Here is a 17,270-nt window from a genome sequence, read left to right on the forward strand (position 1 = left end):
GCCTCAACCAACATCTGCATATTTAACATACATCAAATGCTCTTTGCATAATGTCAACTCTCGCTTTTGGAGTCTCCTCCCCCAAAAAGGATGAATTGGCAGCTGAGGTCAGTGCATTTCCTCGCACAGGTTCAACATGTCCCCACAGTCTCCTTCTCTTTCTTTTATCCAAAGCTCCATACGGTACGGGAGGTGACAGGGGGTGAAAGGGGAGCATTGTCCATTGCGCCACGGGATCCGGCCTGGGCTTCATAGTGAGCGGGGTGGTGGGAGAAGGGGAGGGGACGCTCACTCAACTGTGTCCTGCACGTCATTGTCACACATCTTGCCATCTATTCGCTCGCTGCCTTTTAAATAGAGCTCAAATGCATTAATGCCTGCGTGCGTGATTACGCGCGCGCACCCGCGCCGCGCTCGTTTCACAAATTGCCTCCAATAAGCATTTAGAACTCTTGATTTCGCTTTGGACTCCGCAGTGAGAGACAAAATAAAAATAAAAAAAACAGGGCGCTCTTTGGAACACCTGTTGTAGTTGTTGCCTCAATTTCTCTTACGACTTAATTATCTGTCCACACTAAATTTGCAACGTTTGGTGAATGAGCCAAAGCGAGACAAATGACGCCGTACGTGGGGGAGACAAGAGGAGCGAAGAGGGGAGGCTGCGAGTTCCACGCCATTGAAATGCAAATACGGCAGAACAAGGAGCAGTTGTGTGTACGTACGTACGTACGTACGTGTGTGTGTGCGTGCGCGCGTGTGTTCGCTACATGTGCATGCAGCGGGGCAAGCCGTGGGAGAGGAGGAGCGCAAATTGGTCAAGTTTTTTTTTTTTTTTTTTTTTTTTTTTGGTAAGGGGGGGAGCGGAGACTTTGGTAAAGCACACGCACATACACACTGCGGTCGGTCTCTTATGAAGACCTGCAAGAGCTCCTCTCGCCTCTCCTTTTTCTTTCCAGCGAATTGTTTCACGGGAAACTTGCTGGAACTTTTTCAATCTCTTGTCGTGGATGCATTTGAGGAGCGTCGCTAAACCATTGGCAACAGCCAGCAACCCTCCTCCTCCTGCACCTCCTCCTGGCTCGTCGTGAATCATGTCACGCCGGAAACAGAAGAGACCCCAACATCTCGTCAACGCCGATCCGGGGGGCCCGAAGGTGCTCGCTCACGGTAAGAAATCAAACGTGTGTCTCTATCGAAATGTCTTCCATGATATTCAGCTTTTTCTACTTTGGGACTTGCTCATTGGTACCAAAGCAACAGGCTGATGAAGGTCTTTGACGGTGTGTTGTTGAGGGCTTCGATGGTGGTGGTGGCGGTGGGGTTAATCTCGCACCCTTCTTTCTATTGTGATAATCTTTCAATGGCGCCCCCTTGCTCTCTTTCTCCGGCTTCTCTATAGAGGAACTCAAACTTTCTGTCCAGAGTGATATTTTTTCAAAAGAAAGCCCTCATAGGCATCCCGGCACTTAAACAAAACTACGATATGTATGTGGGACTATTTTTGAGTGGTAATTTTATAAAAATAATGTTTAATGAAGGTACGCCGTCATATTTGAAGAAGTTCATTTCAAAAATACAACTTGTAATTTTGCACCTCATAATCTAAGTTAACGCACGTTTATTTTTAAATAAACGCAACTTTCATTCTTTTAAAACCAAAACAGTGAAACTTTCTTCATTTGTCAATGTCCATTTGTCACTTTTACATCAGAACTTTTAATTGGCTGATGTAGTGTTGATTGATTAGTTTCTTTTACAAAATGATCAAATAGAATTCTTCATTGCTAAATATTTTTTGTGAGCTCCCCGAGCAACTGTGCAGCTAATTGGAGACTTTAGGTCTTTACGTTGGACTTTTCAATGCAAAAGGCTTTGAGTTTTGATAAATCACTTTACCTCTGCAGGAGGGAATAGTTAAGTTACTCTCGCCATTGTTGCCCCCCCCCCCCCCTTCTCCACACACATGCACTTTGCTTTTTTCTCACTCTGAGCTCAAGATTCTGAAAGAATTTGACCCCTGAGCAGCAGAGGTCAGATGAGTTGACCAATCAGAATGTGCGGACAGTGCCAGGACCCTCAGCCTGGCCTGACCCTTGACCTCCTCTGTGACGTAAGGGGGGAAGGGTAAATGGGGAGATGAAAGACAGGGACAGAACGGGGGTGGAGGCTGTGGGGGGTTTAAGAGGGGTTAGGGGTTGTCTTGGTGATGCCCATTGTCCTGGGAAATGTGTTGCCTTGACAACAAGGTGGACTGGGAGCTTTTTGTGTGTGTGTTTGAGGACTTTGAGACAACACACAGACACACACTACTACTACTTGAATGCTCAGAGATGTTTTTTTGTGAGATGTTCTTAACGAACGCTTTAGGTGACTTTGATCTGACAACAATGTGTACCCAACAAGGCCGCACAATTGGTGATATGGAGTCAACGCGTACAAATCTAGTTTAGGGCTGGGATAAAAATGAATGAAAACGGTGGCTCACAACATCAAGTGAGCAAAAGCATCCTGGTACATGTTGCCTTTGTTTCCTTCCAGATGATCCCCTGTGCATAAAGTCGCCATCCACCTCTCTCGGGTCCGAAGTCACCTCATCGGGGTCCTCTTCCTCCTCGCCAAGATCAGTCCAAGACTGCCAGCCCCCCTTGGCCCCTCGCCCGTCCCCCGGCGGGCTCCACGCGCCCTCCTTGCCCAACGAGAGCTCCCCCCCTCCCCACTGGCCCAACCACATTGCGACCTTCGCTAGCTCCCTACCAAACACTCACTCCTCCCTCTCGCCGGACTTTCCTCACCCGTCGCTGTCTTCGCAGACACATTCGCCTCCCCCCGTGGGACAGACGTCCGGCTTCAAAGCCATGTCACATTCTACCATGGGTGTTTCCTCCACCAACACTACCTCCTCGTCATCCTCCCAGTGCCTTCCACAGCAGTGTGGCGGTGACAGCCCGCCTCAGCAGCAAGCCTCCAACTTGCTGGGCCCCCAAGTTCTTCAGGTGCCGCCCACCCTCGCAGTCCTGCTGGAGGAGCTTCGAGTTTTACAACAGAGACAAATACACCAGATGCAGATCACGGAGGAAATTTGCAGGCACGTTTTGAAGCTCGGAGGCGTCGTCCTAGGGCAGGAGAGAAACCTGCGAGCGGGTGGGGCTGAGAGCCAACAGAAAGCAACGTCTTTGTCGCCGGCGCGCCCCTCAACTGGCACGCCTGTCACCACGACGGCGGCATCGCTGTTAAGCGGCCTGCCGTCGGCCCTCTTTGCCCAGCCGCCTCATTCCAAACAAGGCGCTCTGCAGGTCAACGGCAGCAGGACGCCGTCGGCCATATCGTCCGCCGTGTCGACCTCGTCCGTGGCCTCCCTTCACCCGCTCTCCTTGTCTTTGGGGCTGCCGCCACGCTCCTCGTCCAACACAGCTTTATTTGCTCACAGCAACGGTGTTAGCTTCTCCGCCGGAAGCCATTCCCAAGATCTCCCGTACGTGTCCTCTCTAGGCTCCGCCTCAGCGTCGGGACGACCGCAGCACATGTGCCGCTTTTGCGGCAAGATTCTGAGCAGTGACTCTTCGCTGCAGATCCATCTGAGGTCGCACACGGGAGAGAGACCGTACCAGTGTCCGGTATGCCTGAGCCGCTTCACCACGCGGGGAAACCTCAAAGCTCATTTCCTGCGCCACCGAGAGCAGAACCCGGAGCTTTCCCTTTCTCTGCTGCCCCCCGCGCTCTCGGAGCAGACACCGAGCGCCTCGGTCTCCAGCGCCGTCCAGAGGCGGAGGAAGCGGCGAGCTGACGACGACGAGTCCCTTCACGGAGTAAAAGGAAGCGTTCCCTCCAGCTTGGCGGAGAGCATGGCTTTGGGATTCCTGTCCAGCACATCGCCACGGCCGTCTCCTTCCTCTCTACCTCTGCCGCCCTCCGTGGACATGGCGCTGTTGTCAACAGCCCATTCCTTGCTACAACTGAACCGGGCCTCAGCGGTCGGCGGCGCACCCAGCTCCGTGCCGCCGGCTTCCACGTCATCCTCTTCCTCGCAGTTTAAAGGGGTGAAGCAACAGCGCTTTGATGAAAACACTCCTCCTCACTCAGCCCTCCACACATCTGCCTCTTACTCCCGCGTGGCTCACCTCCCCAAGATTCTCTTCCCGGGAGGCGCGTCCCCTCACCACATGGCCCTTCTGCGGCCCGCGGGTCACCCGTCCACTTCCCACCTGACTTCAGCACATCAGCTACCCTTTCCTTTCCCGCCATTCCCCAAAGCATCCACCTCTTCTCCCTCCTCCTCTCCCTCCACTCTGGCTCAGACCTCAGACACTTCCAAGCTGCAGCGTCTGGTACAGAAGCTTGAGAAGCAGCCGCAGGAAGGAGCCTCATCTTCCTCTGCCTCCTCACTCACCCTGGCCGAGGCCAACACTAACGGTCACGACCTGAGTAGCGTCTCCGCCGCCTATCACAGGGAAATGTTATCCACCCTCGGCCTCGGTCCCAACGCCAGCCAAGGAGTTCCGGGCGCCAACTTGACCGCCAGCGTCTCCGCCGCTTCCCCTCTGCCTGCCGCTCAAGTGGCCAATCAGTGCGGGGTGTGCCTGCGGGTGCTGAGCTGCGCGCGAGCCCTGCGCCTGCATCAGGCCACTCATCTGGGAGAGCGCCCTTTCCCTTGTAAGCTCTGCGGTCGCTCCTTCTCCACCAAGGGCAGCCTCAGAGCCCACCTGGCCACTCATCGGGCCAGACCGGCCAATTCCCGGGCGCTTAACTCCTGCCCGCTGTGCCCACGCAAGTTCACCAATGCTTTGGTGCTTCAGCACCACATCCGCCTGCACCTCGGAGGGCAAATACCGCCCGATGAAGATGCAACGCAAGCAGAAGATGGTACAGAAATGGAGAGCGCAGTCTTTGATGCAGAGAACGAGCCGGGCGGCTCGCCGTCGGAAGCTCAGCAGCTCCTTCCGCTGGCTCTCACAACCTCCAAAAGTGCCATTTCCAAGACCGCCGCCACTGGCGATGTCAAGATGGAGGAATCTGAGGGATCAGCACCCAGCGTTAGCCCACCGCTAACCCATAAAGCACATTTGGTAGGACTTGAGGACCCCCTAGATCTGAGCGACACCAACCTTGATGACGCTAGCCCCTCAAACAACTCCAAAGAGTTGGCCCACACTGACGTGGGAAGCCCTGGCAAAGCCCCCACAGTGAGCTCTGCTTCTGCCGCAATGAACGTTAGCGACGGCCCATTCTCCTTGTGCGTGTCAAAGCGCCATGAGACCAGCGAGATTGACAACAACGACGAATGCACGCCGGATGGAAATCCCCAAAGCCCTCCAGAGAGCCCAGTAACTTGCAGCACGGTAGTAGACGTCAGCGTCCCGCCGGACGCGTCTCAGAGTGACAGCGAGAGAGACAACATGGTGCCACCACCTCCTGCTGCAGCAGAAGCAGAGAACGAGAGCTCAGAGAGTCTGGAGCTGCCCGTCACTGCGTCAGGTGCGCGCTCCCAACCTCCCCGCTCGGACAAACCCTACAGCTGCGCCCAGTGCGGAAAGCTGTACGCTAGCCGCAGTGGCTTAAAGGTACAACTTTTTGATTTGAAAATTCAGTAGCATGACACGATTGAATGCAGCCGTGCTTCTCGTTCACAGGGTCACATGAAGATTCACCCTGTGGCTTTGCCTGCCTCCACCAAGGCTGAGAGCAACAAGAGTGATGCTTCCGAGGTCCCGGGCTCCAAGCAAGAAAAGAAAGAAAGTGGCACAGACCCAGAAGCAAAGCTTCTTTGTGATGAGGCTTCCTGCTGAACTTATGGACAAGTCTAGTACGGCACTCTTGTTAGGCCAATGGCCTTTTTCTAGTCCCTTCATCTCATACAGGTGATAGATAGATAGATGGATAGATAGTTTGTGTTGTAGTGACTCGCTTTCGACTCTTTTTGTTGTATTTCCAAGAGCACGGCGAGGTCTTTTTGTCGACATATCAGACAGCACGGTCAATATTTGATTCAAGTGCACGCCAAAAGCAGCCGTGTGACACTGCAAATCCACCCCGACTTTCACGATCCTCTTTGTTTTGTTCTTTTTGCTGTGGAATTGTGATGCTGCTACTGAACACGTGTGCTGCTCCAGCATCTCCAGCCGTGAATGTCTCAATGTAAATGGATAATGCTACCTGAGATGATTGTTGAACCAGCCCTTTCGCTTAAACCATGCCCCCTTTTTGATAGTGCAGCCAAATGATTGAAAACCTTTTATATATATAAATATTTGTGTTCCAAGGTAATAAAATAATGGCCATGTGAAAAGTGCATTGTTTCTTTTCTGTCACTGGACACTACGTTAGCTAGCATAGCTCAAGCACTCAAGCAGTGATGTCATAGTTTCTCATAAACGAATCAAATTATACTCGGTACTTCAAACAACCACTAGAGGGCATGATTGTGTGGAATCATTTGGATTGCTGTGATGCGCTGTGATTTATTTTGGTTTATTGGTTCGTGCAGAGGGCGGCACTGGTTAGCATGATTGGCTGGCAACCGATTCAGGGTGACCACCCCGGCTACTGCCCGACGATTGCTGGGATAGGCTCCAGCACACCCGCGACCCCCGTGGAGACAAGCGATATAGAAAATGGATGGATGGATGGATGGATGGATGGATGGATCGAGATGTTGGCCTCTATGTGAATGGATGGATTGAGAAGTGGAGGTGAGTGAGAAGTGTGTGTGGGGGGGGGGGATGTTCCTTTGATTGCTCCTAATTCAGCTTTTTCTTGCCCACAGTGTTTTGTGTGTGAGTGTGTGTGTGTGTGTGTGTAATCAAAGGTTGTGAGAGTCTGATTGTGTGTGCAGCTGGAGAGGCCATCACCCCCCCCCCCTCTGTGTCATACTTTTTCATGCACATTCTCTTTCATTTTCGTTTTCATTTCACTCCTTCGCACCCCCCACCTTTTCCATATCCCACCCGTGTAATGAGCTGACACACAGGAAGCTCTAATCCCCAACACAATACTACCCCCTCCCACTCAAGCCCCCCCTAGGATCTCTCCAGAGTGACTGCAGGCAGGATTGCAGGATTGGTGAAAGTTTGGGGGGGGGGACCTGGCCCAGCTGTCCCCAAAAGGGCTGTCTTTCATCCACCATAGTTTTTAGACTACATGGCAACCGGTCGCCAAGAGAAAGAACGTCTAGGGGAAGCGAGTGGAACAAAGAGGAGAGGTTGAGAGCCCCGTGTTTCTCAATCACATGTTGATCAGTCACTTCAATACACATTCATCAATGCAACACACTTAATCATCCTCAGTGAAAAGACACAAACACACACAAAATGAGTAAAGGAATTTGCAAAGGCAGAACCCAATGGAAAGACAACCGTCAAAGGTACCTTTTCAGCCCATTTAAGTTTTTATGACGGCTACTGCGTTTGGCCACAAGAGGTCGCCATGCTCCTTATGTGCAGTGTGTACGTGTGATCCTAAAATCATTCAGTGCACAAATATACAGTATTAAATTCTGTTTTATCCAGAAATCTAACTGAGACTGTTGGTCCTCTGTGAAGATGACGACAAACAAACTTTCAACCGAACCGAGTGGCAATAATTATGTGAAAGAACACCGCCCCCCCCTCCCCCAGTTAGATAGATGTTATAATCTCATTAAAAGTCACTCAGGAAACACAAAGACAGTTAGTTGTGAGTGCCCCCCGACCCCCAGCACCACCCACCCCAGCCCGCCACACGCCCTTCCTCAGCAGAAAGCACTAGTGCATAAAAAGGCTCAAGTGCACGAGGAAGAGGAAGCAAGCAAAGGAAGAGGACACATCAGCTCAGCACATAGCAACAACACAACACTTGTTGAGCCATCTGCAAGGACACTGGACAAGGTAAGCTTTCAAAGGGATCATTTGATCACCTTTGCCTCTCTCAATCCCAACAATGAAAGTGACATCTATTTTTAGACTAGAAATGAATCCCGAGAGCCATCAATGACGGGGATTGATCTGTCTTTGTTTCTCTGATAAAGAGCCAAGGCAGAATCTAACCTTGAGTAGGTGGACTTATCAGCGCCTTCTTTGGACCTTGCTCCCACGCGTATGTGGAGAGGCCACTTTGATCGCTAGCAAAGAAAGTCCTGGGCTGCGCCTCTTCTCCTCGTGAAAGGTAACAGCTTCTCCTAAAGCAACGAACGCACCGTAAAGACAACTTCTCCTCTCCCGGGACTTTATTTTATCCGCTCGTCGTTTGTGATTGTTAAAAGAATGCTCGTGGAGACAAAAGAGCAAGCTTAAATCATATGTCAAGAGGCGTGTATTTACAATGTGCTTACTTTTGCAATCTTCATCCATTCAGGGACTGGAAATGCTAAGAACGAGGACAATATTTTAGATTGCAGGGTGAAGAACAGCCTGACTCGGCATCAAGCTCCATTTGTATTTCCTGGAGCTGTTGATAATGAACTTTGGAAAACATGTGAGTAGTCAGCATGCTGACACTGTCAAAGTGTTTACGATTTGAGAAAAGAAAAAAAAAAACACCGCCGGCAGCTGAAAGCTCTGAGCAAGGCCCTGTGCGGTCGGTCCCCATGCTTGACGGCATCTTTTTATGTCAACCCGGGTTTTTCTCCACAGATGGCAGGAGACCATTTGAGATAGCCACAGACATTTCGGAGAGCCATTTGGCTTGGCCTGGTTCAAATCCTAACCAGGCTGCAGAATTAAAAAAAAAAAAAAAAAAAAGTGTGAGCCAAACACAGACGGGATGTCCTTTAGTCCGCTTCCATCAGAAGAGCCCTCCAACGGCCGCCCCCCGTCGGTCAAGGCCGAAAAATCTCAGGAGTCCATGAAGCTGAAAAAGGAGATCTCCCTTGTCAACGGGGTTTGCTTGATCGTGGGCAACATGATCGGCTCGGGCATCTTCGTGTCCCCCAAGGGCGTCCTCATCCACAGCGCCTCCTACGGCCTGTCCCTGGTGGTGTGGACGGTCGGCGGTATCTTCTCCGTCTTCGGCGCGCTGTGCTACGCTGAGCTGGGGACCACCATCACTAAATCGGGGGCTTCCTACGCGTACATTCTGGAGGCTTTCGGGGGCTTCCTAGCTTTCATCCGCCTTTGGACATCGCTGCTTATCATCGAGCCCACCAGCCAAGCCGTCATTGCCATCACCTTCTCCAACTACATGGTGCAACCCATCTTCCCCACCTGCATAGCGCCCTACGTGGCCAACCGGCTGCTGGCGGCCGCTTGCATTTGTAAGTAGACCCTCGCCCGTCCCGTTACACAGAAGTGAAACCGCTCTGGAAGAAGGAAGTCTGCCGAGGGACTGCATGTTCCCGTTTAACAATCCTGCTACTAGTCACGCACGCTCTTTACTCTGTTTGCCGTGGGAACGGCAAGAAGCTGTTCTTTGGTCAGCGGCTGGCTGACCTTTCCCAGTTGACAGAAAAGAGCAACGCTGACGCATTGACCAAAGTATTAAGAAACACACATGTGACATGCTCGCTAAGCAAAAACGTGCCAACGCTTGGGCAACCAGAGGCCTAGACAACCTGAGGCCCAGAAGCAAAGCCAGAACTTGTAGCGGAAGTCACTCAGATAAACCTTCATGATGCCGTCACTTGGCAAGCGATGAGAACCTGCGCATCTTTAAAGCGTTTTTATCACATTCACGCACACACGCGCGCAAAGCGATAAGGATAGCTGATAGCTTCGAGTTAAAGTCCTTACTGAGCTGAGACTCTGACCCCAACTGCTCGTCATACAAACTGGGGGAAAACATCTTTGGGTCTAAGATGTTCAACTGGAACTGAGACCAACAGGTTTTTTTTTGTTTTATGATTGCTCCAATGCCACTTTGGTGAGATTCTCAGACCAAATCCCAAATTGGAAGCTTTGTGTGACGATCTGGCTCACTTTGGCAATGTGATACAAGACACAAAAAGCCACCTGCCAATTGTGAGTTCCAAAAAGCAATCACAAATGTGAAAACTAACGGAGCAGCTTCCCAGCAGCATGTGAGCAACCAAGTTGCGACTCCCGCCTTGTGAAATGCGATCCGAGCGCTTTCTTTCTTTTCTCTAGCAACACGCCTTAGCTTAGCTTAGCTCTCAGATGACCTCGGTGTAGCGCTTGTTGTCTTTGAGCCCCTTTCCTGCCGAGTTCCAACTTATTTTGATCCGGGAGCTGTCAATATTCTGGAAGATGATCGGGGTGGTGCGGACCCTTGGTGGCCGGCGTGTTTTGGTCTTTCAGGAGGGTTGCAGAGGAAGGGAGGACGAGATTTTTGAATGTATGTGCTGTACTCGGTTGTTTCCTGCGCGCTCCAGTCAGCAGCACCGTTTCCTAGCGCAGAGCAAACGTCAGCAAAGGATGGAGCTTGTTGAGAGATTTGAGGGTGTGCATGTGTGCTGTGGCAATATAACATCCCAAAATAAAAAGCATTTTGTATCTCCGCAGGTTTGCTAACCTTTGTCAACTGTGCCTATGTGAAATGGGGAACCAGAGTTCAAGACTTCTTCACCTACGCCAAAGTCATTGCCCTCATTGCGGTCATCATCACAGGCCTGGTCAAGATCTTCCAAGGTTCTTAGAAGATGGACGATGATTGATCGTCAGCGCGGTGGTCATCGAACCTAATTTTGCTCTTTTGGTAGGTCATACACAGAACTTTGAGGGCCTCTTCGATGGATCGTCTCAGGATCCTGGAGACATCGCTTTGGCTCTCTACTCTGCTTTGTTCTCCTACTCCGGATGGGACACGCTCAACTTTGTCACAGAGGAGATCAAGAACCCAGAAAGGTACATGAAGAAAATTTGTCGGAGGGATTTTACAAAAGAGACAGCTAAGAAGATGACCAATCAGGGCTGTTGTTAGAGGCAGAAACTAAAAGTTAGGGGAAAGGTTTCTGAAGATGTATGGTAGATTTGAATTTTGGTTGTCATCCATACAAGAGAGACAATTTGACAGAATTAGAGTTGCCCCGAGACAGAACCGTGGGGAACGACAGAGGGCGACTGAAATGACCCCAAGGCAACAGAAGATGGGCCAAAAATGGCAGGTTGACGTGTGAGGTGAGCGGGGACACATTAAATGACCCAAGATGTGTGCTATTGCCTTGCAGAAATCTGCCCCTGGCCATCGCTATTTCCATGCCCATCGTGACGGTTATCTACATTTTGACAAACGTGGCCTATTATGCCATTCTGCCCATGAACGCCATCTTGGATAGCGACGCCGTCGCTGTGGTGAGTGCGCGAGCGAAGAATCTCCGTCTGCCCAATAATCTTGGTCATCATGCTTGTATGACGTGTCCACCCGCAGACGTTTGCGGACCAAGTGTTTGGTGTGATGAACTGGACCATTCCCTTGGCAGTGGCGCTGTCCTGCTTCGGAGGACTCAACGCTTCCATCCTGGCGTCCTCTCGGTGAATACAAAGACACAGCTCATTGTCCCGCCGTCCGTTCCTGTGATCCATATTCCGTTTTGTTGTTGTGATGCGTATGAAGGCTGTTCTTCGTGGGCTCCAGAGAAGGGCACCTCCCCGATAACCTGTGTATGATCCATGTGCACCGCTACACGCCCATCCCGGCGCTGCTTTTCAACGTTGGTCACCTCCACTGCACCTTTGCCCTCCATTGTTGCATTCTTGGCTTTTCATGTTCTACTTCTCCCCGCAGGGCATCATGGCGCTCATCTACTTGTGTGTGGAGGACGTCTTCAGGCTCATTAACTACTACAGCTTCAGCTACTGGTTCTTTGTGGGCCTTTCCATTCTGGGGCAACTGTACCTGCGCTGGAAGCAGCCAGACAGGAAAAGGCCGCTGAAGGTAGGAATCAGTTGAAAGGCCGTTTCCCAAAAGCTATCCCATCGCTAAGTGCCGTTCCCTTGCAGCTCAGCCTCGTCTATCCCATCATTTTCTGCCTGCTCAGCATCTTCCTGGTAGTGGTGCCCCTGTACAGTGACACCGTCAATTCCTTGATTGGCATCGGCATCGCACTGTCTGGTGTGCCCGTTTACTTCCTCTGCTGCTACACTCCTGCCCACAAGAGGCCCGCGTGGTTACGGAGAATCATTGGTAAGCAAATATGACCGCAAACATGAAATATCAGCATACATCACAAAGTTAAATCTTTGCTGTGTCAAGAAAAAAACTGTTTTTCCTTTTCACAACTTAACACAGATGAAAGATAAAACTCCTTTCACAAATGGGTGTGCTTCTTTCTAACCCAGCTTCTGTTCATATTTTTTCAGCTCAGTCCGGAGCGCTCATTCAGAAGGTGTGCTTCTCGGTTTTAACAGAAATGGACGTCGATCATGATGATTGAAAACGCACACACCAACACACACATGTACACAGCTCTTGTGATGAACATGGGTTTTCTAGGAGATATAAGTGTGGCATCGCATGATGTGAGAGATTTATTTTTAAATGGACTGCTTTTTTGAGATGACAATTATTATATGTTACTCCAACCACTGTTCTTCATGGTCTTTCGAACATTGAGAGTGCTGGTGGAGCTATTTATAATAAAACAATGAGAAAGGATTTGTGTCAATGTTTTTTCCATTTTAATGTAAATAGGATTCATACACAGTGACAATATTTATCAATAAATATATACACGACACACTTCATCCCATCGTGTCCTTCCACGGCCTCGTCGTGGTTGCGCTCTTTGTATCTTTGGCGGCAGGGATCTGCTGTAGAGGATTGTGGGTAAATGTTTGCCTCAGTGGACCTGAGAAAGAAAGAAAAATAATGAAACAAAAGGAAAGGGGCTGGTCAATTATGGGCAAAATAATCATCACGATTATTATGATCAATAATGTCATCACAGTTACTGATCGGAATTATTCATTGTTATGGAAAACGTGTTTTTTTTTTTACTACTTTTACAACACTTATGTTGTTTTCAAATTAATGTAAAAGAATTGTACTAAGAATAAATGTTTAAAAAATATATAAAATCTACCCAAGAATTAACATTTTACCAGAAAAAATTATATACTATAACAAATTGCATAAAAAAGAAAAGAAATCAAGACAATGATGTCGATCCCTTTGGAGAATCGAGTTCCTCACCGTGATGCGTCATTTCCAGTTTTTGCTGTACTTTCTTCTCTCGACGCGACTTGCTTTCATCAGTCAATGGGGACTCCGTTTTTATTCAAGCAGCTTCGTAAAGCCTTGGGCATGTGTTTGCCCACAAGTGCTTGGCTGACTACCGGTTAAAGTGCTTCAATCGACACGCAGCAGAGCCTGCATTAATATTACAGGCAGTCCGGATAATTTAATGGTGGCAGCCAAAATCGTGATCCCAGTGAAAATTGGACACCCCGAACCTTGATTGACGTCCAGCTAGCAAAAGCTTGATTCCCGTATGACTTCAATCACACAGTGAAGGTAAGTCAATCACTTATTGTAGTAGATGTAAACTATACTGTATACATGCACACTTCTAGAATCGGCATCAGTCCATCTTAAATCCACAAAAAAACTTTTGATTTGATCGAGCACTTTTTTTTGTCCACAATCATTTTCATCGTTTTCATTAATGACATTTTGATACTTTTACACGTGCAAAAAGGTCACTTCACTTTGGTCAAATGAACCGCAACGGACAGGAAACACACATCATTCCAGAAACAAACACAAATGTTATTGTTGAGCATGGATGTCCATTAAGTACCTCCAAGTAGCTTGCGTTGGTAGCTCTCGTGGCGGTGAAGAATATATACCGTAGCTAAAGCGCTAAACATTTTATGCTACTGATATAGCACCCAGTCAATGACAGTGAATGAGTTTAAAAATAATAACATTGCACTTATGCAAGGTAGACCAATAGATACTGTGCAAACAAAGAATTTTACAGTTGTAAATTGTCCTTTTATAAGTAGCACACATAAGTAGCATGTTATGGACACTTGAGTTGAGACAGAGCAATTAAATGCTCTTCCACTCGAGTGCACACTTGTTGCCATTCAAGTCAAGACACACCAAAGTCGATTGGTAAAATGAGACAAGTAAGCGAAACACAATTCCAATACAGAATACCTTCGGTGTTTTGGGGCTGAATTGAGGTCGCGAAAGATACGGCACAAGCAAGCCTACTCCACAAAAGAATTCCCTTGGTGTGTGTGTGTGAGAACATTTGAAGGTCTCAGGTCACTTACCTTTCGCAGCAAGGTCCAGATGATTTTTGATGCGTCTCTCTCGCTCTTCCAGCTGCTGAGCCAGCTGCGCGTTCTTCCATCCTGGAGGGCACAGAGGAATCATTTTAACAGGTCGGACATCAGAGTGGAGCACACCCTCTGGTCTTTTCTTAAAAAAGGGAACCACCAGACACTTATGGTACGAGCAAACTTAAACTACGCTAAAAGTAGATGGCAACAGGGAAGACCTCGACATCTGCATCTACATCACGACATCCCCAAAATGAGTTGTGAGTTTAGTCACGGAACCAGTTAGCATCCTACATCTCACATTTGAACCGACCTTTCTTCATGCTGGCGATGAAGCCGTCATTTTGAGGCAGCGCCGAGGCCGGGTGCTTGATCTTCTCGGGGATGGACAGTTTGTCTCGGACCAGCGGGTGTCTGAGCAACGCCACTTGAGCCAAGGAGAAGCAGTTGGAGGTGAGCCAGTAGGTGAACACGGCCTGAAGCCACAATGGAGGGAGGGGATTGCCCTTCATTTTTCGCCCGGGTGCAAAGACGAGAAAGGTGATAATGTCAATGATGACCTCACCGTGGGGAAGTTGATGGTGAGCGGGAGGATGATGAAGGGCATGATCCGGAACACGGTCTTCATGGCACGCAGGTTGGGGTTGTCCACGCCCGACTCGGCGCCCAGCTAAGCGCAACAGAGCACATGCTGACGGTTTGGATGTAACAAGAAGCCTCGAGGATACGCATCAGGGACTCGTACCTCCAGAATGAAGAACATGGTTCCCGTGACAGCCAGAGGCAGGACATAGAAGGGATCGGCCATCGTTAAATCCGGAAACCACAGCGCGCCTCCTGTCTGCATGCTCGGCACTGGCAAGTACGCCATCTGCCTTAGCGCCATGAAAAATGAGATGAAGATGGGAGCCTGGGGAGGAGGACAAACATCAGCCAGACAGACACCCCCCCCAAACAAAAAAAAAAAAAAAAAACACCTTCATACTGTGGAGGATGCAAACCTTTCAGAACAAACACTGACCTGCACCAGAGGAACCAAGAAGCCGCGGAGGGGGTTGACGTCATGCTTCTTCTGGAACAAGGTGAGGTCGGTGTACGCTTTGGCGACTGCAAAGGACCAGCGTGAAGGTCAGCGAGCGCAAACGCAAGCGGAACGAACCCGACGGGAGCCGAGCGCCGCTGCGCTTACATTCAAACTTGTTCCCGCTGTTTTTGGCCTCCGTCATCCTGGTGTTAAGTCGGCTCATCTCGGGCATGACATTGTTGAGTTTGGCCGCCTCCCGCTGGCCCTTCACGATGACGGGAAAAACGGCCAGGCGAGCCACCACCGTCCCTGATGACACACAAACAGTCCACCTTAGATCAATCACATTCGTAACTGGCGTGTGAGTGAAGTCCTTGCTGCCCTCTACTGGTTGCATGTACTTTTCAAATGGACATTTTTATCAAGCCCTGAAGCGGGTGAGTTTTACTGTGCCCACGTGTATTTCAGCGTAGTTCAACTTACTCGGTTCAATGGACATTTTCGGCCAAAGACCTTGCAGCAGTACTTTCAATGATGTGCTGTTGTTGCGGTTGCTTACCAATAACGATGGCCGCCCACCAGGGCAGCCCCACATCCATGTGCGCGAACTCCAGCAGGTTCTGGATGACACCCACCGGGGTGTGGCCAGCCAAGCCCAGGTCGATCAGACGGGCTTCCGGATCGGCAGCTCGCAGGACCTCCGCTCCATCCGCCGTCGCCTGCGTCAGCAACAGGGCGGCATTGTCTCCCGTTGCCACGGAAACAGGCCCAATTGGAACCTGGAAGCACCGACCATATGTAAGATAACACATCTGCCAGTTTGTCACACTTGAGATGTTCTACTGACCTGTTCGGGGATCGCTTGCTGGAGGACGCTGGTGCTGTCTGCCGCCACCACAGGGTCGCCCTCACTCAGTATCTGAGTCTGGCAAAAACAAAGAACGCTGTTCAAATAGTTGAGTGGCTTCTGAGACCTCCTGAGTTCAACAGCTTGCATACAGACCTGGGAGCTGTTGTATCTCACGGCCACACAGAGCAGCAGCTTCTCATGGCGCCGCCTGCGCAGCATAGATGTGGTGCCGGCGGACCAACTGTTTGAGTTAAATGCCGTGTGCACATGAGACCTCTGGAGCCAGCGCTTGTTTGGTAGGGAAAAGGAGCAACAGGCAAAGTTAAGCACGGTCAGTGTTTCTCAAACATTCTCAGAAAATTCATAGGGTCAAAGGTTATATATTGCTCCCCCATCTGGAAAAGAAAAAAGTTTCAAATCAACAGCAACTGGTGATATTCACTTTATAAAGTGCCCCAAAAAAATTCTGGTGTGACTTCTGAGTTAGAAATTGATACAATGGTGAGAGGAGAGCGCTTGACGGTCAGGATTTCACATGCAAAACATGCTCGGTCGGAATCGAATTTGCTTCGGTCACAGACTAGTTTGTTGTAACAGTGACTGATTCGGAATTTCGCCTACTTTACCGTTTGTTGAGGTTAACCGATCCTATACGGTCTAATAATATTACAACCGGAGAAACCGCGTTCATAGTTCTCCTCAATACAGTCGTCCGTCGTGTTCTGTTGAGTAAAGTCTGCTGTCTTGATGCTCTTGTCAAAGTCACAATCCGATGTGGTGATGCTAGCTGGCTAGCCAGCTAGAATGACCCTTTCGGCCGTTTTCTATCTCTGGGAATGAAACCTAAACTCGGAGACGGAGAGGAAACATACGTGCTTCCAAATGCCCGACCACGTTTGCCTGCCCGCGTTAGGTCTCGCAGTTTGTGTGAGGACAAAACGTCCCACGAGACAAGCCGGAGTCAGGCCATTCCTCATGGCTGCCATCTTGACACAGGAAATGATATAACTACGGAAACCCAAAAGGAAGCCGGTGGAGATTTTTTTTATTTACATGAACTATTATTGAGCGACTGAATCACAAATTGACAATAAAGTTATATATTTAGAGCATAGACCAACAGTTTTAAAGGGATTTGGTTTGGGAATTGAATATGTTTACTCATGCAAATTATCTGCAAGTTTTCCCCAAAAAATTTACCAGGCTGGAATGAGGAATATTTTTTTATATTTATAATAAA

At 49.5% G+C, this 17,270-nt stretch overlaps 3 protein-coding genes across 3 annotated transcripts; 2 read left to right on the forward strand and 1 right to left on the reverse strand.

Annotated features, from left to right (window-relative positions):
* The first annotated feature begins 777 nt into the window (after nt 1–777).
* si:ch211-212k18.5 (sal-like protein 2) lies at nt 778–6,173 on the forward strand. Its single transcript, XM_037262605.1, has 3 exons — nt 778–1,167; nt 2,539–5,558; nt 5,628–6,173. Exons 1-3 carry the CDS (start codon nt 1,092–1,094, stop codon nt 5,781–5,783), a joined length of 3,252 nt encoding a protein of 1,083 aa, XP_037118500.1. The 5' UTR covers nt 778–1,091; the 3' UTR covers nt 5,784–6,173.
* Nucleotides 6,174–7,740: 1,567 nt separating this feature from the next.
* slc7a7 (solute carrier family 7 member 7) lies at nt 7,741–12,519 on the forward strand. The gene is made up of 12 exons (XM_037262699.1): nt 7,741–7,859; nt 8,000–8,136; nt 8,326–8,445; nt 8,604–9,223; nt 10,428–10,553; nt 10,625–10,769; nt 11,093–11,216; nt 11,293–11,396; nt 11,479–11,575; nt 11,650–11,799; nt 11,865–12,048; nt 12,225–12,519. Exons 4-12 carry the CDS (start codon nt 8,734–8,736, stop codon nt 12,296–12,298), a joined length of 1,494 nt encoding a protein of 497 aa, XP_037118594.1. The 5' UTR covers nt 7,741–7,859; nt 8,000–8,136; nt 8,326–8,445; nt 8,604–8,733; the 3' UTR covers nt 12,299–12,519.
* On the reverse strand, nt 12,520–17,048 carry oxa1l (OXA1L mitochondrial inner membrane protein). Its single transcript, XM_037262710.1, has 11 exons — nt 16,903–17,048; nt 16,184–16,318; nt 16,028–16,105; nt 15,740–15,959; nt 15,346–15,489; nt 15,178–15,263; nt 14,902–15,066; nt 14,722–14,826; nt 14,470–14,632; nt 14,148–14,228; nt 12,520–12,712 (listed from the first exon to the last, which is right to left on the reverse strand). The coding sequence occupies exons 1-11, from the start codon at nt 17,014–17,016 to the stop codon at nt 12,606–12,608; spliced, it is 1,398 nt and encodes a 465-aa protein (XP_037118605.1). The 5' UTR covers nt 17,017–17,048; the 3' UTR covers nt 12,520–12,605.
* Between the last annotated feature and the right edge of the window lie 222 nt (nt 17,049–17,270).

This window comes from Syngnathus acus, chromosome 10 (assembly GCF_901709675.1).
Source record: "Syngnathus acus chromosome 10, fSynAcu1.2, whole genome shotgun sequence".
Classification (NCBI taxonomy): Eukaryota; Metazoa; Chordata; class Actinopteri; order Syngnathiformes; family Syngnathidae; genus Syngnathus; species Syngnathus acus.